General features: G+C 44.6%; 1 protein-coding gene across 1 annotated transcript in view; it reads right to left on the reverse strand.

Moving 5' to 3' along the window:
* The window catches only part of Impg1 (interphotoreceptor matrix proteoglycan 1), a 117,215-nt gene that overhangs the window by 11,405 nt on the left and 88,643 nt on the right, over positions 1-17,167 (reverse strand). Inside the window, exon 15 of the mRNA XM_042054730.1 lies at positions 603-798. Coding sequence (XP_041910664.1) covers positions 603-798 — 196 coding nt within the window. The remainder of the gene's footprint in view (positions 1-602; positions 799-17,167) is intronic.

Consider the following 17,167-nt stretch of genomic DNA (forward strand, 5'->3'; position numbering starts at 1 on the left):
TTCTAATTTCCTAGGTTGTTTAGCTTTCTTAGGATGACTGATGCTGTTGCAAGTGTAAACAGAATGCCCCACTTCTCTCTCTCTCTCTCTCTCTCTCTCTCTCTCACTCACACACACACACATGCACACACACTTACACATGCATGTTGAAGGCAGTAAGACAGCTCAGGTCTTTCTTGTTTCCTTGTACAGGGCTCAAGTGTGACACTTGAAAGGCAGCCCCAACTGTTCTTGTCCCTGCCCCTCTGGGTCAGAAGCAGGACAGAGAAAGGTGAGAGAAGTGTGTTTTCACAAGGCTTCTGATTTCCTTCACTTGCAAAAAAACGGCTCTTCTCTCTCACTAACAGCATGCACAGCCCTGCAATAGCATCATTTGGCCTTCTTAAGTGCAACGTATTTACATTTATGATGAGGACACATGAAGGAAGCTCTTGGCAAGCAGGATCCCTGCCCTGTTTTATACATGAACAATCTACCTCCAAATATCCAGAAGAAAACCTCTGACTGGTGGCCTAGAAGAGCACATGAATTTATCCACACGGCAGCTTTTTCATACTCTGAGCAATGGATTCTTAGGTCTCTGGTCTGCTTGCTTGACCTACCTGCAAGGAGCTATTTGTCCTCGGCTGGTCTCGCACGCCTTTCCAGGGGGACAGAGATTCAGGTCTTGGTAGTCCAGAGTCCCTTGGCTCTCATGGCCCTGTCTGCAGCGACACTCTGCTTCCTGTGTCCACTCATTCTTTACACACTGGGCAAATTTGCCGCAGTCCAGGAATTTGCAGGGATCCGCTTGATCAGCTGCCAGAGACAGAGCAGATTTTGGTAAATGCATGTGTTGTTCTTTTAAAAATGGGTCCCAGGTGGCAGTGGGCAGCAGAAATGCTGTAGGTCCCAAATGATGGTAGTGGGCCATGTGGTGGCAGACAGCAGGCCCTGGGAGCAGCCAGTTTCCGGTAGAGATGGCTGCCGGTCCCAGAGCGGTGGCTGGTCCCAGGCAGGGAGACACATGGTGGGTGGGCAGAAGATAGAGACATGGATAGACATGACTTGCAGAGTGAGGTTGAATATTTATTCAGGGGGTTATGAAGGGGGAAGGGAGAAGGAGAGAGAGAGAGGGAGGGAGGGAGGGAGGGAGGGAGGGAGGGAGGGAGGGAGAGGGAGAAGCAGAGTAGTGGGGAGAGAGGAGTCATGAATATTTATTCAGGGGGTTATGAAGGGGGAAGGGAGAAGGAGAGAGAGAGAGAGAGAGAGAGAGAGAGAGAGAGAGAGAGAGAGAGAGAGAGAGAGAGAGAGAGAGAGAGAGAGAGGTGGAGGGAGGGAGGGAGGAGGAGCGAGGGAGGGAGGGAGGGAGGGAGGGAGGGAGGGCGGAGGGAGGGAGGGAGGGAGGGAGGGAGGGAGGGAGGGAAGGAGAGGGAGAAGCAGAGTAGTGGGGAGAGAGGCAGAAGCAAAGCTGCCTCTCAGAGAGGAAGATGGAAAAGAGCGAGTTCAGGCCAGAAGCGAAGATCAGCCTGCCTCAGCAGATGGGGGAGGGAGTGGGTGTGGCTTGTCTCTTAAAGGGACCAGGAACCAAAACCATAACAGTGTGGGTATCTAAGTAGCATGGCTGGCAGCAGTTAGAGGTGAGAGACCAGTTGTGTTTACCATTGCTCCATTTTGGGGTGGGCTGCACTGTAATGGTAATTAGGCTGGAGGAAAATGAGAAATACACTTTGTATCTTTGATAAATGAATGTAGACCAGGGTGATAATATATTTAGCTTCACTATAATCATGTGCAGACTTTGGAGCACAGCAAAATCATCTGGAGGCCTTGTTCAGACAGATTTCTTCAGAAGAGAAATTATAAATCGAGAATATCTCAGGAAGCTTCATTCCGGGTGCACACTGGCCCTGTCAGCCCGCCCTTTGCTCCTATAGACCTGACCCTGAGCCTACACCAAAACAACAAATGGTCAGAGTCCCCAAAAACTGGTGACAGAGCTGGAGGCTGCCATCAGATTGCTGTTCTTTCTCCACTGAAAGGGATTTCTTTTTAATCCTATTACTGTGTCCATTATGTACACGGGCCCAGGGAGGGCAGCCATGTGTGAAACCACTCTTTCCCGAAGTCCCGGAAAATAATTTACACAGTTAATTTTATGTAAGAAACTCAATTTGTAGTCCACTATGAGTTAAAACATGAAGATGAATTTGGAGCCAAGTCAACCCCTCAGGTTGACACTCAGTGAGAAAAGCACCTGCCATGAAGCCCAGTGACCAAAGGTCAAGTCCCTGGATGCACACAATAGGAGAGGAGAACTGAGGTCTTCAGTTCGACCTCTACATGTGCCACAGCATACAAGATCACACATGTACAGTGTACATACATATAAATAAAATGTTACAGAAAAATTAAAACTAGCTTCTCCTGCATGTTTATGACCTGGAGCGATGTTCCCATCAGAGACAGCAGGACTGGCAGAGTCAGAGAGAGAGGAGGAGAGCAGGAAACCCAGTTAACAAGGAGCAGAGGCTTGTGAGTGTTAGGGATTAGGGTTAAGACAGAGAAGGCATTTTAACCTCATTTCTGAATGCCACACTAAGGTGTCTGGACTTTTTAAGAAACCACTTCCCCATTGCCTCAGTGACCTTAGGCATTTGTACGTTTTAGGCACTTTGTGGTACTCACAGAGGGCTTTTGCCCAAGGGAAGAGTATTGCCAGTGCCCGCAGATGTGAATCCTGTTCCACCTTTACTAAAGGTCAGAGAGTTTGAGCTCATTTTTGTTCGTTCAAAGTTGTTGACAACAGGTGTGGCTATAAATAAGAGATCCTGACCTAGGGTGTGGTTAATGAATACTTTGAGTTTAGAGGCGGATTTGCTTCACCTTGATCAAAGGTCAGAGAATTGAAGTCTCTTCCTGCTTTTTCAAGGAGATTGGCAGGGAGTGACTACCTGCAGGGCACTTAGTCTATTCCTTATATCATGTTAATGAACTCTGTTGCCTCCCCCCCCCCTCCCCTTTTGGAGTGGAGTATAGAAGCATATGGAAAATAAACATGGGTGATTTCAGTATTCACTGAATTTCCCTCTCCATGCTGTTCTGTGTTTCTGTCTTTTATTTCTCTCATATCTCTGTTCCTTTTGCTAAATAATTCTAATCCTCATGCTCCTACCCTGGAATGTGTGAACTCCGTCGAAGCTGGACCCTAACAGATGTCACCCCAATGTGTGGTTTACGACAATGATCAGGAATGCACAGGAGAATATGAAGAATTAGAACTTTTATGCATTTAAGTGTTATGATGCCTTCAGAAACTTTGTGGTCTAATATTTCCCCAGTGGGAACATTTATATTAACATATATTGAATCCTGATTCAGCAGGATTCTATATGCTTTATACTAAAAAGAATCATTCTAGCTAAATAAGTTTTTTAGAAAAGCTATATAACTATTGATGAGAATGTAAATTTGTGCAGTCATTATGCAAAACAGAATGTTGGCAGCCCCCTTCCAATTAAAAATAGAACCATCAATGACCCAGCAATACCATTACTGGGTGTTTGCCTGTGGTGGTTTGAGTAAGACTGGTCCCTACAGGCTTATATATTAAAATGCTTAGTCACTAGGGATGGGAACTGTTTGAAAGGATTGGAAGGAGTGGGGATGTGGCCTTTTTGGAGTAGGTTGGCCTTGTTGGAGGAAGTGTGTCATTGGGGATGGGTTTTGAAGTTTCAGGAAAGCCCCCAGCAAGCTCAGGGTCTCTCTCTCTCTCTCTGCCTGCTGCCTATGGATCATGATGTGAAGCTCTCAGCTCCTTCTCTGGCACCTGCTTGCCTATGTGCTGCTGTATTCCCTGCAATGAAAAGAGAGAACTAAGCCTCTGAAGCTGGGAGCAAGACCTCAATTAAATGCTTTCTTTTATAAGATTTGCCTTGGTCATGGTGTCTCTTCCTTACACTCAGTCAGTACCCAAAGAAAACGAAATCAGTACATTGAGGAGACATTGGCAACTCCATGTTTATTGCACCACTATTTACAGTGTGCAACCCAAGTGTCCATCGATGAGTAGAGCAGTAAACACACACACACACTCACACACACACACTCTCTCTCACACACACACTCACTCACACACACACACTCACACACATACACACACTCACACATACTCACTCTCACACACTCAAACACTCACATACACACACACATTCTCTTACACACTCTCTCTCACACACACTCACTCACACACTCTCTCTCTCTCTCTCACACACACACAGATGGAATATTATTCAGATGTAAAAACAAGAAATTAGTCTGGAGAGATGGTTCAGTTCTTAAGAACAAATGCTATTTTTTGCAGAGGACCTGAGGTCATTTCCCAACACCCACACTGGGTGGCTCGTCACCACCTGTAACCATAGCTCCAACAGATCTGATGCCCTCTAGTAGCCTCTGTGGGTACCTGCTCTCTGCGTTCTCTCTCTCTCTCTCTCTCTCTCTCTCTCTCTCTCTCTCTCTCTCTCTCAGTAAAAATCTAAAACACACACGAAACCCAAGAATTCCTTTCATTTGTAACACATCATCCAAGCTGGAGGACATGATGTGAAGTAAAATAACCCGGCACAGAAAGACAAATACTGTGTCATCCTACTTACCCACGGGGCTTAAAAGCATTGATCTTGAGAGTAAAGCAAGGGTCTCCAGATTCTGGGAATAGTAGGTCAGAGGGAAGGGTGGGGAGAGATTGGTTCAAAGGTGCTAAGTTGCAGTCAGATGAGAGGAGAAAATTCTGTCTTATGACACAGTCCTGTGACTATTTTGTCTCTCAAAATAGCTAAAAGAATATTTTGAATATTTTTGTCATGGATAAACAATAAATGTTTAAGATAATGGGTATATTTATTGTCTCAATAAGAACTATCTATCATCTATCTATCTATCTATCAATCTATCTATCAACACATACATACATATGCTGAAACACTACATTGTGTCAGTAAATATGTACAATTACTACATATCAGCCAAAAATAAAGTTGGGATACAGCGGCATGCACCTGTACTTCTAGCCACTTGTGAGGTTCTACTTAAACTCGGGATTTTGAGACCAGCCTGGACAACACAGTGAGAACCCCATCTTTTAAAAAAAAGCAATAAAATAGAAGTTAGAGCAAAAATATTCTACACAATAAATAACAGCTTCCCTCATTCTCTTTTATCTTGTATCACCCCCTTCTATTTTTACTTTCTATTTTCTAAACCTCGCAGGTCATTAATAGACTATGTCTGCTGTTACTGCGACTCTTCTGTAGCTAGCAATTAGCAGAGCAGGGAGCTGTGAAGGTGGGGGGGGGGTTGAGAATCAGGATGCTGTATTCTCTGGGTTCCTGCCTGGCAGCCCCCTGTAGTGGGAGGCTCTGAGCGAGGAAGACAAATGTGACCAACCTAGATGTTTGGATAAGAGAATGTCCTTAAAACAAAACAAAACATGATTTGGGTCTCCCAGCAAGGCAGGCTGCTGAAGTGTGAGGTTGTACGGCTCTGTAGCTTTCAGACACCAAATGCAAACTAGCTTTCCCATCTTATGTTACTCAAGGCTTACGGAACGGTGTCACTGTTGAGGCAATATCCCGAATTCCCACTGACAACCCAGATGATTATACATCCAGGACCTGCTTTAGTAAATCACAAATGCCAGCAACTTTCCATGCATTGTGTGCTTGAGAACGGAAGCTAGTGGGGATGGGGCGGGGTCTTGGAGGTTCTACTCCTTTCTTGGCCATAGATATTTAACTTAGAAAGTTGACCAGAAAAAGCATAGGTGCTTCCCCTCTGAGGCCAATAGCAAAGGTGTGATTACCAAAGAGTGTGCCTGTAAAAGCAGTGTTTCCATTTTTAACCATTATTTCCTTTTGTCCTACCAGGAATAGCCTATGTATCATTCAAGTTGTACAGGAAGCATTGGGGCAATGGCTTTAGCCAAATGTTCGGTTCCCGAATAAGACATGAAGGGAGAATAAAACCCTTTTAAAAATTATTTGGTATCCTCATGTTATTTATTCAGGACTAGTCAACAGAGAGGAAATCACCAAGCTTAGGTTTTGTTTGCAGTATATACCTTCCTAGATACTGAGATAACACCCATTTATTTGACAAATATCAATGTGATCTTTCAAAACATTCAGCACTAAGAATTGGTATGGATAGTTTTCTGTCAACTTGACACAAGCTAAAGTCATCTGAGAGAACCTCAAATAAGAAAATGCCTCTGGAAGATCAGGGTTAGGCAGGTCTGCAGGGCATTTTCCTAATTAGTGATTAATGGGAGAGGGCCCAGCTCATTGTGGGTGGGGCCATCCCTGCGCTGGCGGTCCTGGGTTCTATAAAAAAGTGGGCAAGCCGTGAAAAGCAAGCCAGTAAGCAGCACCCCTCCATGGCTTCTGCCTCTGCATCAACTCCTGCCTCTAAGTTCCTGCCGTGTTTCTTCACTGACTTTCTTCAGTGATGAACAGTGACATGAAGTGTAAGTCACTTTCCCTACGCCCCTCGCTCCACCACAACTTGCTTTGGTCATGGTATTTCCATGATGTTTCAAGGCAGCAAGAGAAATCCCAACTGGGACAATGAACAATTTTTATTTTGTCCATATAAAACACTTACATCTCATGTAGAATTTTGAAGACAGCATGTATGTTAGAGACTTTCTAGACTAACTTGGTCACTTAGCAACCTAAGAAGCCAAGACTCGATGGAGTTGGATGGTCCTGAGAGCATGCCTGTTTGTGCTTAGGTCTCTAAGTGGTTCTCAATTCTGTCACCTCATAGACTGTGTGACATGATCCAAGGAAGGGCGCAGCCCCATGGCAGATGTTGGGGTGTTTGCTCATACGGCAGATGTTGGCAATCACAGTTAATTAGTCTCCCAACAGAAGAGATTATGCTCACAGGACTAATTTCAGAAGCAATTCTCACAGCTCCTTCCACTGCATCATCTTTAAGGCATCATCCCAAGGATAATCATCCATGTGTAGCAGCAACCTAGAATCCATTGTCTTAAGGTTGTCCCATGGCTTGAAAAAGAGGACAAAGAAGAGCCGAGATCAACAGCAGGCTACAAAGATTAAAGAGATGCCATTTTATAGGGAAATATTTCTCTATAATTGAGTCATAGTTAAACAATATGTGGAGTTGAGGGAGTGGCGGCCTCACAAATTGATTTATAAACTGGTTGATCCATAACTGTTTTAGATTCTTAGATTTGCTTCGCTCTCTTTTAAAAAGATTTTTTTTTCTTCTTGAGGAAGATCACAGACTGTAGGTCAGGCTGCACTAGAACTCACTGTGTAATCTGAGTTGTCCTTAAACTTGTGGTAGTCCTCCTGCCTCAGCCTCTGAATGGTGACCATGCCTGGATATACAGATTTTTTTTTTGTTAGCTCTGGAAAGGAGTTTGTCAAGTATGTCCACCATGGTCAACTGATGCTTAGCGTAGTTTGTGCCATCCTCTAAGGCTTAGTGTAATTCCTCGATGGCAAAATGTGTTAATAGTCTATCTTTTCCCAGTGTGGATGATTCTTCTGTGCACATATGCTAACCTCTCAATGGAGGCAGTCCAGGTGAGAGTGTCAGTAGCTATGCGTGTGCAGTAAATGGGAGGTTCAGATCCATCAAGGCACCTTGAGGTTTGACCTAGTGTTTAACATCCCATGTGGATTCTTACCATAGGCAGAGAACACTCATGCCATTGTTTAAGAACACATTAAGAACACAGAGATCATGACTTGGAACCTCTAGCTACCTCAGGAGCAGAAACATACATTGTCAAGAGGCATAATGGGATTGGCACTGTGCCAAGCACTTTTGACATCTTTATTAATACTTGCAACAAACTTCTCTCTCTCTCTCTCTCTCTCTCTCTCTCTCTCTATATATATATATATATATATATATATATATTTGATATTCTCCTCTCTCAATTACCCTTTCCCTGTGTAGTTCAGGGTTTCATAGAACTGGCAATCCCCCTGCCTGAACCTCCAGAGTGCCAGGCTTATAGGTGTGACCCATCATGCCTGGCTCTGATACTACTTTCATACTTCAGTCGGCAAGCATGTGCCAAGAGCAAGATCCATCTCTATAACGTTTGGTTTTCTATATTGTTCAAGTGGCTCAAATACAGGGCTTCTGTGGCACATGCTTCAAGGCACCATGGAGTTGAGAGAGTGTGAGCGTGGAGAGGAGCCCCCTCTGCATCAGCACCTCCTCTCACTGGCTAATTGGGGTTTTGTGAATACTTCTGTTGAAAAAAGACTCCCTAACTAAACGGTAGCTTGCCAGGCTGCCACACTCTGTCATGAGGCAGACCATTTCTCGTAGGAAGCATGAAAGCTCTGTTTTCTTTTCATCTGTTTCGCATGGCAGCAATGAACACAGTTTGAATGGGTGCACTGCTATGCAGGACCTGGAAATATTCCTATCTTCTGAGCTTGTTGGTTTAAGCATATTTTCTGTATCAGTTCCCTGGATTTGCTTACATAATGTACTTTGTATGCATTTCAAAGATCCTGAAAAGTTCCCCCAACCTGCTTGTTGAGGAAGATGCCTCATACCTCCTCATTATGCAGGCGAAACCACCTGAATGTTCCCTACTGCCTGGAACACTTTGAAGCATTTTACAGTTCCTGTTTAGAAGATTAAGGATGATAGGGCTGGAGGGCAGTCATTGGGCGGCTGGTAAGAGCACTTGCCACTCTTCCAGAGATCCTGGGTTCAGTTCCCAGGACCTTGTGGCTCACAAGCATCCGTTACTCCAGTTTCAAGGGGTCCAATGCTTTCTTCTGACTTCCTTGGGCACCAGGTATGCCATCTGGTACACATGCATATAATGTAAGCCAAACATTCATACACATAAGATAAATAAACCGAAAACACTTTTAAATTTTAAAAAGCACGGGGCATTTGTGTCTTCATGAAGATCACAGGTCCTTAATGGTCCAAGACTCTCTTTCTCAAGTCTGTTTCTGGCCTCATATTCTTCAGATCTTAAAATAGAGTTTCCCTGCTTCCCCTGGCCTCTGAGGATCTTCCACCACTCAGGCCTCCAGAGGGCTTCCATTGCATCCTGCCACCTCCAGGACACCCGTTCTGCCTTATGTAGTACTGATCATCTTTCTCTTCCCAGCATTTACAAAAGCACTGCCTTGTTGTCATGACACTCACATGCTGGGTAGAAAGCAAGGCATCATCTTTTGGGCCAGATTCAACGAAGGGTGAGATTTCAGCTGGAAAAAGTCAGTCTTTACTAGTACCCCATGACTGTCCTCTCTGGGGAAATGGACAAAACAGGAGGAGGAGCTTAGTGGGGGATGGGAGAGAGAGGTCAATATAGAAAGAAAGGGAGGGAGGAAGGGAAATAACAGTAAGGACATCCTTCATATAAGTCTGTATGTATATATATATATAGAATTTAAATGAAGTCCCTCTTCTCAGGCTTACTTCCCCAAAGAGCCTTAGACTATCTAACAAAACCACACATACCAAGCATGAAGAGTCCTTTTTCTAGTTGTTGGCCAGGGGAGTTCAAGAGACTCCACAAACAGCATGGGCTGTTGCTGTTGCTCTTGGTTGCCTCCCAGAAGTTAAAGGTAGTCTCTATTGCTGAAGACACCACACTCTTTGGACATGAAATTTGGAGGATCTAAACTGGATCTGCTCTGCAGACCTCCTCCCCAAGGACTAGCTTTCATAGCCCTATAAGGTTCTGTATAAGCTCCTCTAGGAAAGAACCATCAACAGTTCTACCCAGCTGTGGCACCTATGAACCACAACAACCAGCACGGCAGGATTCCCATAAGGCTGGAAAAAAAACGGCGTTCATATCTTGCTGGCAACCAGTAGCTCTCTGATTGGACTCAAAGCCGGCTTACAGAAGGGAAATTGTGCTTGTACTAAACACCTAGAGAACTTCACTACTGAGGCTGTGGGTCTTAGAGGAGATCCTATTACTACCACTTTCCTACATCAATATAACTCCTAAATGCATTCAAAATACCCATCTTTATGCACACAGATATGTGTATGGAGATATACTTATTAATGTATAATTATATAATATATAATGTGGTGGTGGTGTGAGACTTTAATCCCAGCACTCAGGAGGCAGAGGTAGGCGGATCTCTGTGATTTCGAGGTCAGTCTGGTCTACAGTGAGTTCAAGGACAGCCAGTGCTATTACACAGAGAAACCCATCTTGAAAAACCAAAAGAAAAAAAAGATACACTTATTTTAGCTCTCACCCCTCATCAAACTCTCCTCTTTGCAGCCGATGGAGACCATTACAAAAGCCCACAAGCAGTCAAAAGAGAACAACTGATAGTCGTGTGTCAGCCTTAAGGGACACATCTACAGCACCATTCCACACCCAAGGCCATTGTTTTAAAAGGGAACAAGTGGGTACATGGATAGAGACGGAGAGATGGAGGGAGGAGAGGTATGGGGAAATGATGCAATTGTATTTTAATTTAAAATATTAAAAACAATAACAAGAAAACCATATAGAATAAAAAGAAGAGACAGAGAAGGAAGAAGAAAGAAAGGAAGGAAAGAAGGAAGGGAAAAAGAAAGGAAGGGAGGAAGGAAGGAAGGAAGGAAGGAAGGAAGGAAGGAAGGAAGGAAGGAAGGAAGGAAGGAAGGAAGGAAGGAATCAGGCTTCTCTTGTACTGGTCTGGTTATTTTTCTCCCCTCAAAGCGATGAAATACAGTGCTCACTAGATGGCGCTCAAAAACAAAAGAAGTAAAGAAGTAGCGAAATGGAAGCGACCAAAGTCTTTAAAACCAGCTCGGCACGGTGAGGAGCGGTGGAGAGACGCAGAGACTCCAGGAGCGCGTGGGGTGGCATACCGGATCCCGGGATGCTTATGGGGCTCTTGCTGCTCCTGGATTTCCATGGACACCTGACATGGGAATGCAGTGCACACTCCCGGGCCATCTGTTCCTTTCCCTGGGTCCCTTACAGAGTGACCTCCCCAGCCCGGGTCTGGGAGAGCAAGTTGAGACCCAGAACTTGGAGCCACCTCCAGCTGTAATCGGCACCACCGCAGCCCTCAGTACTTTTGGGATGAACAAAGATAATAATTGTCTTTAAAATCAGAATAAAACCAATATACCCAGGCCGGGTAATATTCAGCCCCAGATCCATGCATTTTTACATGTAATTCTAAAAGTCTTTATTAATTAGTGTTAATAGTCATAAAGTCTAAAGGAAATCCTAACGAATTCTCTGTATTCTGTCCCCTTGTCAAAGCTCGGGGCTCAGTGGCTAGTACAGCAGATAACTCTCTCCAGTAGGGACTGAGATAAGGTGGCAGGGTTCCTACCTCCTGACACAGGCCCAACTTGAGAACACTGTAGGGCAGTCTGTACCTTCAGAGGGCATAGTCCTGTTCAGCCTTTCTGGGTTGCCGTGAGACACCCAGAATCAGCAGAGGGTGGGAGAGCCTATTTTCTGTCCGACCTTCGGTGACTTTCCGCTTTAGGGGAAGGGAAAAGGAATGTCTTGATGTTCGTGAGACGGTTGGTGTGTGGAATGGGCGACACAGATTGAAACTGGAGTGGGCTCCGATGTGTCTGGCAGAGCAGACAGTGCCGGGGGTCCAACAGGAAAGAGTTTGGTGGAAAATTATCTCAGGAGGCAAGGGACCCTCTGCATGACCCCAGGAAACAGGGTCAAGCGCACAGGAGGCAAGTCTTTCATAGTAGAGCTCACTAGGTTATGAATTTGGTTCCCGAGAGTAACCAATTTTCGTTTTTAATCTAAACTTATGCCACAATGCTATAGGGAATCGTTTTAGGAGAAACGTAGGCTTTAGTAGAGTTCATGGAGGATTAGGCTGCAGCGTGGTCAGTAGACGACTTTCCAAGTGTCCGATCTGTAGAGCAGGCTACAGACAAAGGGTACACACGGACTGTCTTTAAATTCCAGCCACTATGCAATTGGGTTATTTTGTGACAGGTTCTTATTATTTTTCTCCTACAGGTTCTCCAACAATAATAAAGGGGTATAGGGATTATGCCTACTCTGTGTATTTATTAAGATTAAAAAATAGTGCCAATTAGTACTTGCGATTAGTATGGGTTTTATTGTCTTTGTTGTGTTGAGTGACATCTACCTCCTTCTCGGTGGTGACAACTGAACAGGAATCTGGCAAGCAGTGCATTGTACTGGGAGCAGGAGTTTGTTGATCCACAGTTTAGCTGAAAGCATCTTGGATGGCAGCCTGTAATTAATCCCTACATTTGCCATTTGCCAGCCTCGAGGTCTGCCTGTATGTGAGGAGCCTTCTTAGAAATTCAAGGGGGGAAGTGATATGTGGTATCTGCCTTCTTGAGATCTTCAACTGGCACAGCCAATTGGTATAAAAGCCCTACATGCTTCTGAGGAATTTTCATAGCTGCCGAAATAAAAGGCAACTCTCTTTGCTGGAGATGCTGGCAGAATACAGAGCAATCTGTGATTTATTCTGTTTTTCAGTTTATAAATCACAGATACTTTTATGAATCACAGACCCATTTATTTGGGACGTTTTCAGAGGGGAATAGCAAGGCCAAACACAGTCAAAGCAGTGTTAGCTATGAATTTGGTCTAACGGAATGCCTCTTTTTTTCAGAGAATGTGGACGTTAAGATGCTGATTTGAACATGGAGTGCTAGGCCCGCGAAAAGCATGTGAGAATCTTCAGGTTGCTGCTGTCTCACTTCATTTAGGTTGCTCTCAAACTCACTCTGGGAAGGTGGGGCGGTCACTCACTTCAGAGGGAAAGAGTAGAACCCAGTGGATGATGTTGATGCTCCCCTTTCCCCCAACCTCACCAAAGTTGGGCCGCTGACATGGCTAAACCATTAGCCTGCTTTTGGCAAGTGTTTGGGTGACCACTGAGTTGTCCCCCTTACATGATCACAGCTGCTGCCACTGCTGCGGCCACCGACGGCATCCCTCGCCTCGGTCCAGCCTCCCTCCCGCTCTCCTTTGTGTGGTGCTGGACTTGAGGCAGGGGCTGTACCTCCTGCTGTTTCTCTGCTCAAGATCTCATTGCCCCGTCACAGTTTCTCACTGCTCTGTTGCTAGCCATCCTCTCCTCTCATGTCACTCTTTGCCCTGGTTCAGCTTTACCTATTGGCTGGCACTGCTTCCCATGTGTGCACTGCCAGGCTGAGCCTCTCTCCTGACTCCTCGAGGACCGCTTTCCCTAGGGAGCGGTCGGTTCACCCGACTCCCATTTCCTTAGCACTGGAAAACACACACCCACCATTTTTTTTTTTAAAAAAAACTTTGCTTCCTTATTCCCAAGGGATCTTATTAGTTTTGTATTTCTTTTTGTATTTAAATTTTAAAAACTCACCGTAGGCACCACTCTTTGTAGCTATGTATTTTTGTTAAATACTTTCCAAAAATGTAGCATTTTGTGAACGATAGACTGCCTTTAGCATACTCAGAGGACTGTTTGGTACTTCACAGACATTTTGAGTGTTCCAAAATGTATTAAAGTTTTAACTCTAAAAGACTTTATATACTGGGAGAGTCTGGGCAAGAAAAAAAAAATGTACGATACCAACATGGATTCAAGCGGATCTGACAGGGCTCTGAGGTGACCTGGTTTCTTCACTTTCTGTTCCTTCTAGCCAGAGTCCCCCTTTCTCTCTCCTCTGTACCACAGCTGCCACCAAACTGGAGTAGCAGTAGTGCCCCGAGTCTACCAGACATGTCTGTGTTTTCCTCCTGTCCTTCTGAAATAGTCCCTTCCTCCCTCCTCTGTGTGGATTGCTCACATCGTAGAACCCAGCCCTTTTCTCCATTGTGATGATTGAGTCCACTCTGTTTCCTTAACCTCTGTAGAGTCAGGGTTCTCTCTGTCTCTGTCCTTCATTTTTCTTTGTCCTTCTGCACTGTTAACATCCAGATTATGGTTCCTACCAGTTTCTAGTAAACCTTTTTTTTTGCATTTGTTTCTGTGTCTCTTGATAGGTAGTTGGCTCTTTGATGGAAGGGATGGAGTTAATTTCCCCTTTAGATCTTGGTTTCCAGAAGAGCGTCTGGCTCCTGGCAGATAACTTGCAGTTGTTTCTGAGTGTGTGGATGGACAGGAACCCATGCCATGCTTACAGTAGCATTTACTTACTTTTCCGTAATAGGCAAGTAAAGGGCTGGAGGGAGTAAGAGGTTGCACAACTGCTGATGGGTTTGGAAAAGTTACTCAATGTTTGGGAATGGAGAGAAGAAGTGGCAACCCGACCTTCAGGACTGTGTTAGAAGCCGGGCAGAGCTGCCGGGCCCCACCCTGTTAGTTGTCTGCCTTTGTATAGCCTGCAAGGCAGGGATGTTTATTTCTTTAAACATTTCTAAATGGTTAGATTCTAAGTAGTTACGTAAGTACTTACATAACATTTTCAGTTTTTCCTTTTGGCTTGCAGAGCCGAAAATGTTTATTCTCTGGCTCCTGGAGACAAACTTTGCTAGTGTGTGGAAGACAGTTACTTTGGTTGACTCACTATTTACTATTGATTACGGCCCAGACATTTCACAGCTCTGTAAAGTTAGAAGTTAACACATCGAGGACCATAAAGCTACAGCGTTTCACTTTCTGGTTTATAGTTACAGTCTTATTTTCACATTCTCTTTTGTTCCCTGGCTATAGAAAATCTATTTCAATAGCCTCTCTCCACAAGCCTTGCCAGCCTAATGACTCTCTCCGAAGTTAAATGAAACTTTAGCGCATGCTCCCTATCTCTTTGTATGGCAATTATGGCTTTTCTGTTTTGAGAGAGACTCTTGGTGCAGGTGGGAGAGGCAGGGTGGGTAGGTCAGGTGGTTTTGGAAGGCAGGAGAAACCTTGGCAGGGTGGGAAAGCCTGGCTGTGATTAGCACTGGCTTATATATGACTTTTCTCAACAAGATAGTGGAGGGAGGGGAAAGGGGATAGAAATTCAGAGACTCAGTGTTGCTACAGAGTGTCTGGCTGCCTTGCCTGGGAACAGCTTAGACTCAGAGGATGCCTTTTCCACCTCCCAGTGAATGCTCAAATGATCAAGAATAGAAGCAGAGGGGTCTCCTTTATTTGCCAAAAGTGACCTGGAATCATTAGGGCCTTTGCTTGTCAGTGCTTGCAGGCCTCTCTCCCTTCAAGCTCCTGGACCGACACTCTTGCATGTCAGCTGACCTTGTCTACCTGAACAGACCACACGAGCAGTCCAGCCAGGTGAGTGAGAATCTAAGCCCCATTTACACTTGTCTTCATTCAGGAGCATTGTCTGCAAGATAGCCACAGCTGGCTGTAAGAGGAGGACTCTGTGATTTGCTCGCCTGTCAGTCACCAGGACAGCTTCTGCTCAAATACATCACTGAAAGGAGAAAACCTGGCTTAGCTAGTCATTCTGTAAAACTAGGGGCAAAAGAGCTGTCATACTGCTAAATGAGAAAGAAAGTGATTGACGAATTCCTCTGCACACTTTCTCTACTCTTTCAAAATGTAGACATTTATTTATTTCTTAATAGAAACGGGAGGGGGATATAACATTGCCTCTGGCTTCTGTCCACAGCACTACAAATTATAATAAATTATAATAAAATACTTGTTTATTTCCCCAAACTAAAACTGTACAGGAGGTTACTGATAAGATGCTTTACTACAACAGAACTGGACTTTTCTTTTTAAAGAACAATGTTTTAGTCTTCATGTTTTATGTTTTTATAGGACATATGAATTCATGGAATTAAGAAATTAATGCTTTTTTCAAGCAATAGTGTTGAGTTTTGGGGTTTTTGGAGAACTATTTCTGTGTTCTATATTAAAACCAAGCTGCAAATGGGTAGGAGGGGAGGGTCACATGTGAATGCGGGTAGTCTTTGTGTGTCTGTCAAAGTGCATACCTAGTTGTCCCTTGCTTTTGGCTCTTTCCTAACAGCCACCCCCTCCAGTGACAGTCTGTACTCCCGTGTCACTGCAGTGTGGGCCTCTCCAGCCCTGGCCCAAGTTGTTTCTAGCTGCTCAGGCACGGCTATCAGCCTACTCATTGGCCAGTTTATCAATGTAGGGTTCAGAGGTCTCTATAGTACATCTAATCCTACATTCCCTCCTGCTCAGTTGGCCAGGTCTCAATGAGCGGAGATTTAAAAGGAATCATAGTACTCTTTTTCTGGGACCAAGCCAAGCCCATAGAAACTTGCCTGAAGTCTGCTACATAAGAAAATGGCCAGTAAAAGGTATGTTTGAACTCAAAAGACCTATTTTTGATGCCAACATAGTTTAAAGATGTCCTTTCTCCACAGTTCCTTTGGGCAGGGACTGTCAAACGTGGACAGGTCATGCGAAGGGGGATGAATGCTCACTAGTTCAGAGATGGTGTTCACTCAAATGCACACTTGCTGGTTCCCTGCATGAATCTGCTTTTTGCCTGTGACGAGATTGTCGAGGATCCACAGCTATGAGCAAGGGAGTCCACTGGCTCAGGCAGGGCTGGTCCCCCAAGACTGTTCCTGCTTTTATCCTTCTGCATTATCATTGATGAGAAGGAAAACTTTTAAGTGTAGTTTGGAGCCATGGCTTCAGCCTGTACACAGCACAATGAAACTAGACTCTCGTGTTAGTTGGGGAGTGTATATAATCTTTGATTTATGTAGAAGAAACCATTCTCATTTTAAGAACTTTTATGAAGCCATCTCTAATGTCCTGATCTTCCTGTTTTCAGCTCTTCTGTCGGGAGCATTGCTCATGTTTTAACAGGCTCTCCATAGCCATTTCCTGCCAGACTTCTAACATTAATTAATTTTTGTCCTTCATTCACTATATCATTATTTTTCTCTGCATTAAAAGCAGGTTTTCTATCTCTGGGTATTTAGTAAAGAATAGAATATGGAGAACTATTTCACCCCAAAGCTCAGAGTAACAAAACAGTCCAGTAACTTCTGCAAAATATCTCCCTGTGGATACCGAGTGGTCATTCATTCACTCATTCATTCAGCAGTTTCATTCATGTTCATTGCTGGACACAGAACGTCCTGCCTCTCTGCAAGTTCCTGAGCTGCTCTTAGGTTTGTGGAGAGCAGACAGACCATTCAATTGGCCCCCTCTGTCCTTCCCTTATTGAATCTCTCAAGTTGGGTATGCACCCAAGCACACTGGGAAGCTTAAGG

Source organism: Arvicola amphibius, chromosome 3, assembly GCF_903992535.2.
Source record: "Arvicola amphibius chromosome 3, mArvAmp1.2, whole genome shotgun sequence".
NCBI lineage: Eukaryota > Metazoa > Chordata > Mammalia > Rodentia > Cricetidae > Arvicola > Arvicola amphibius.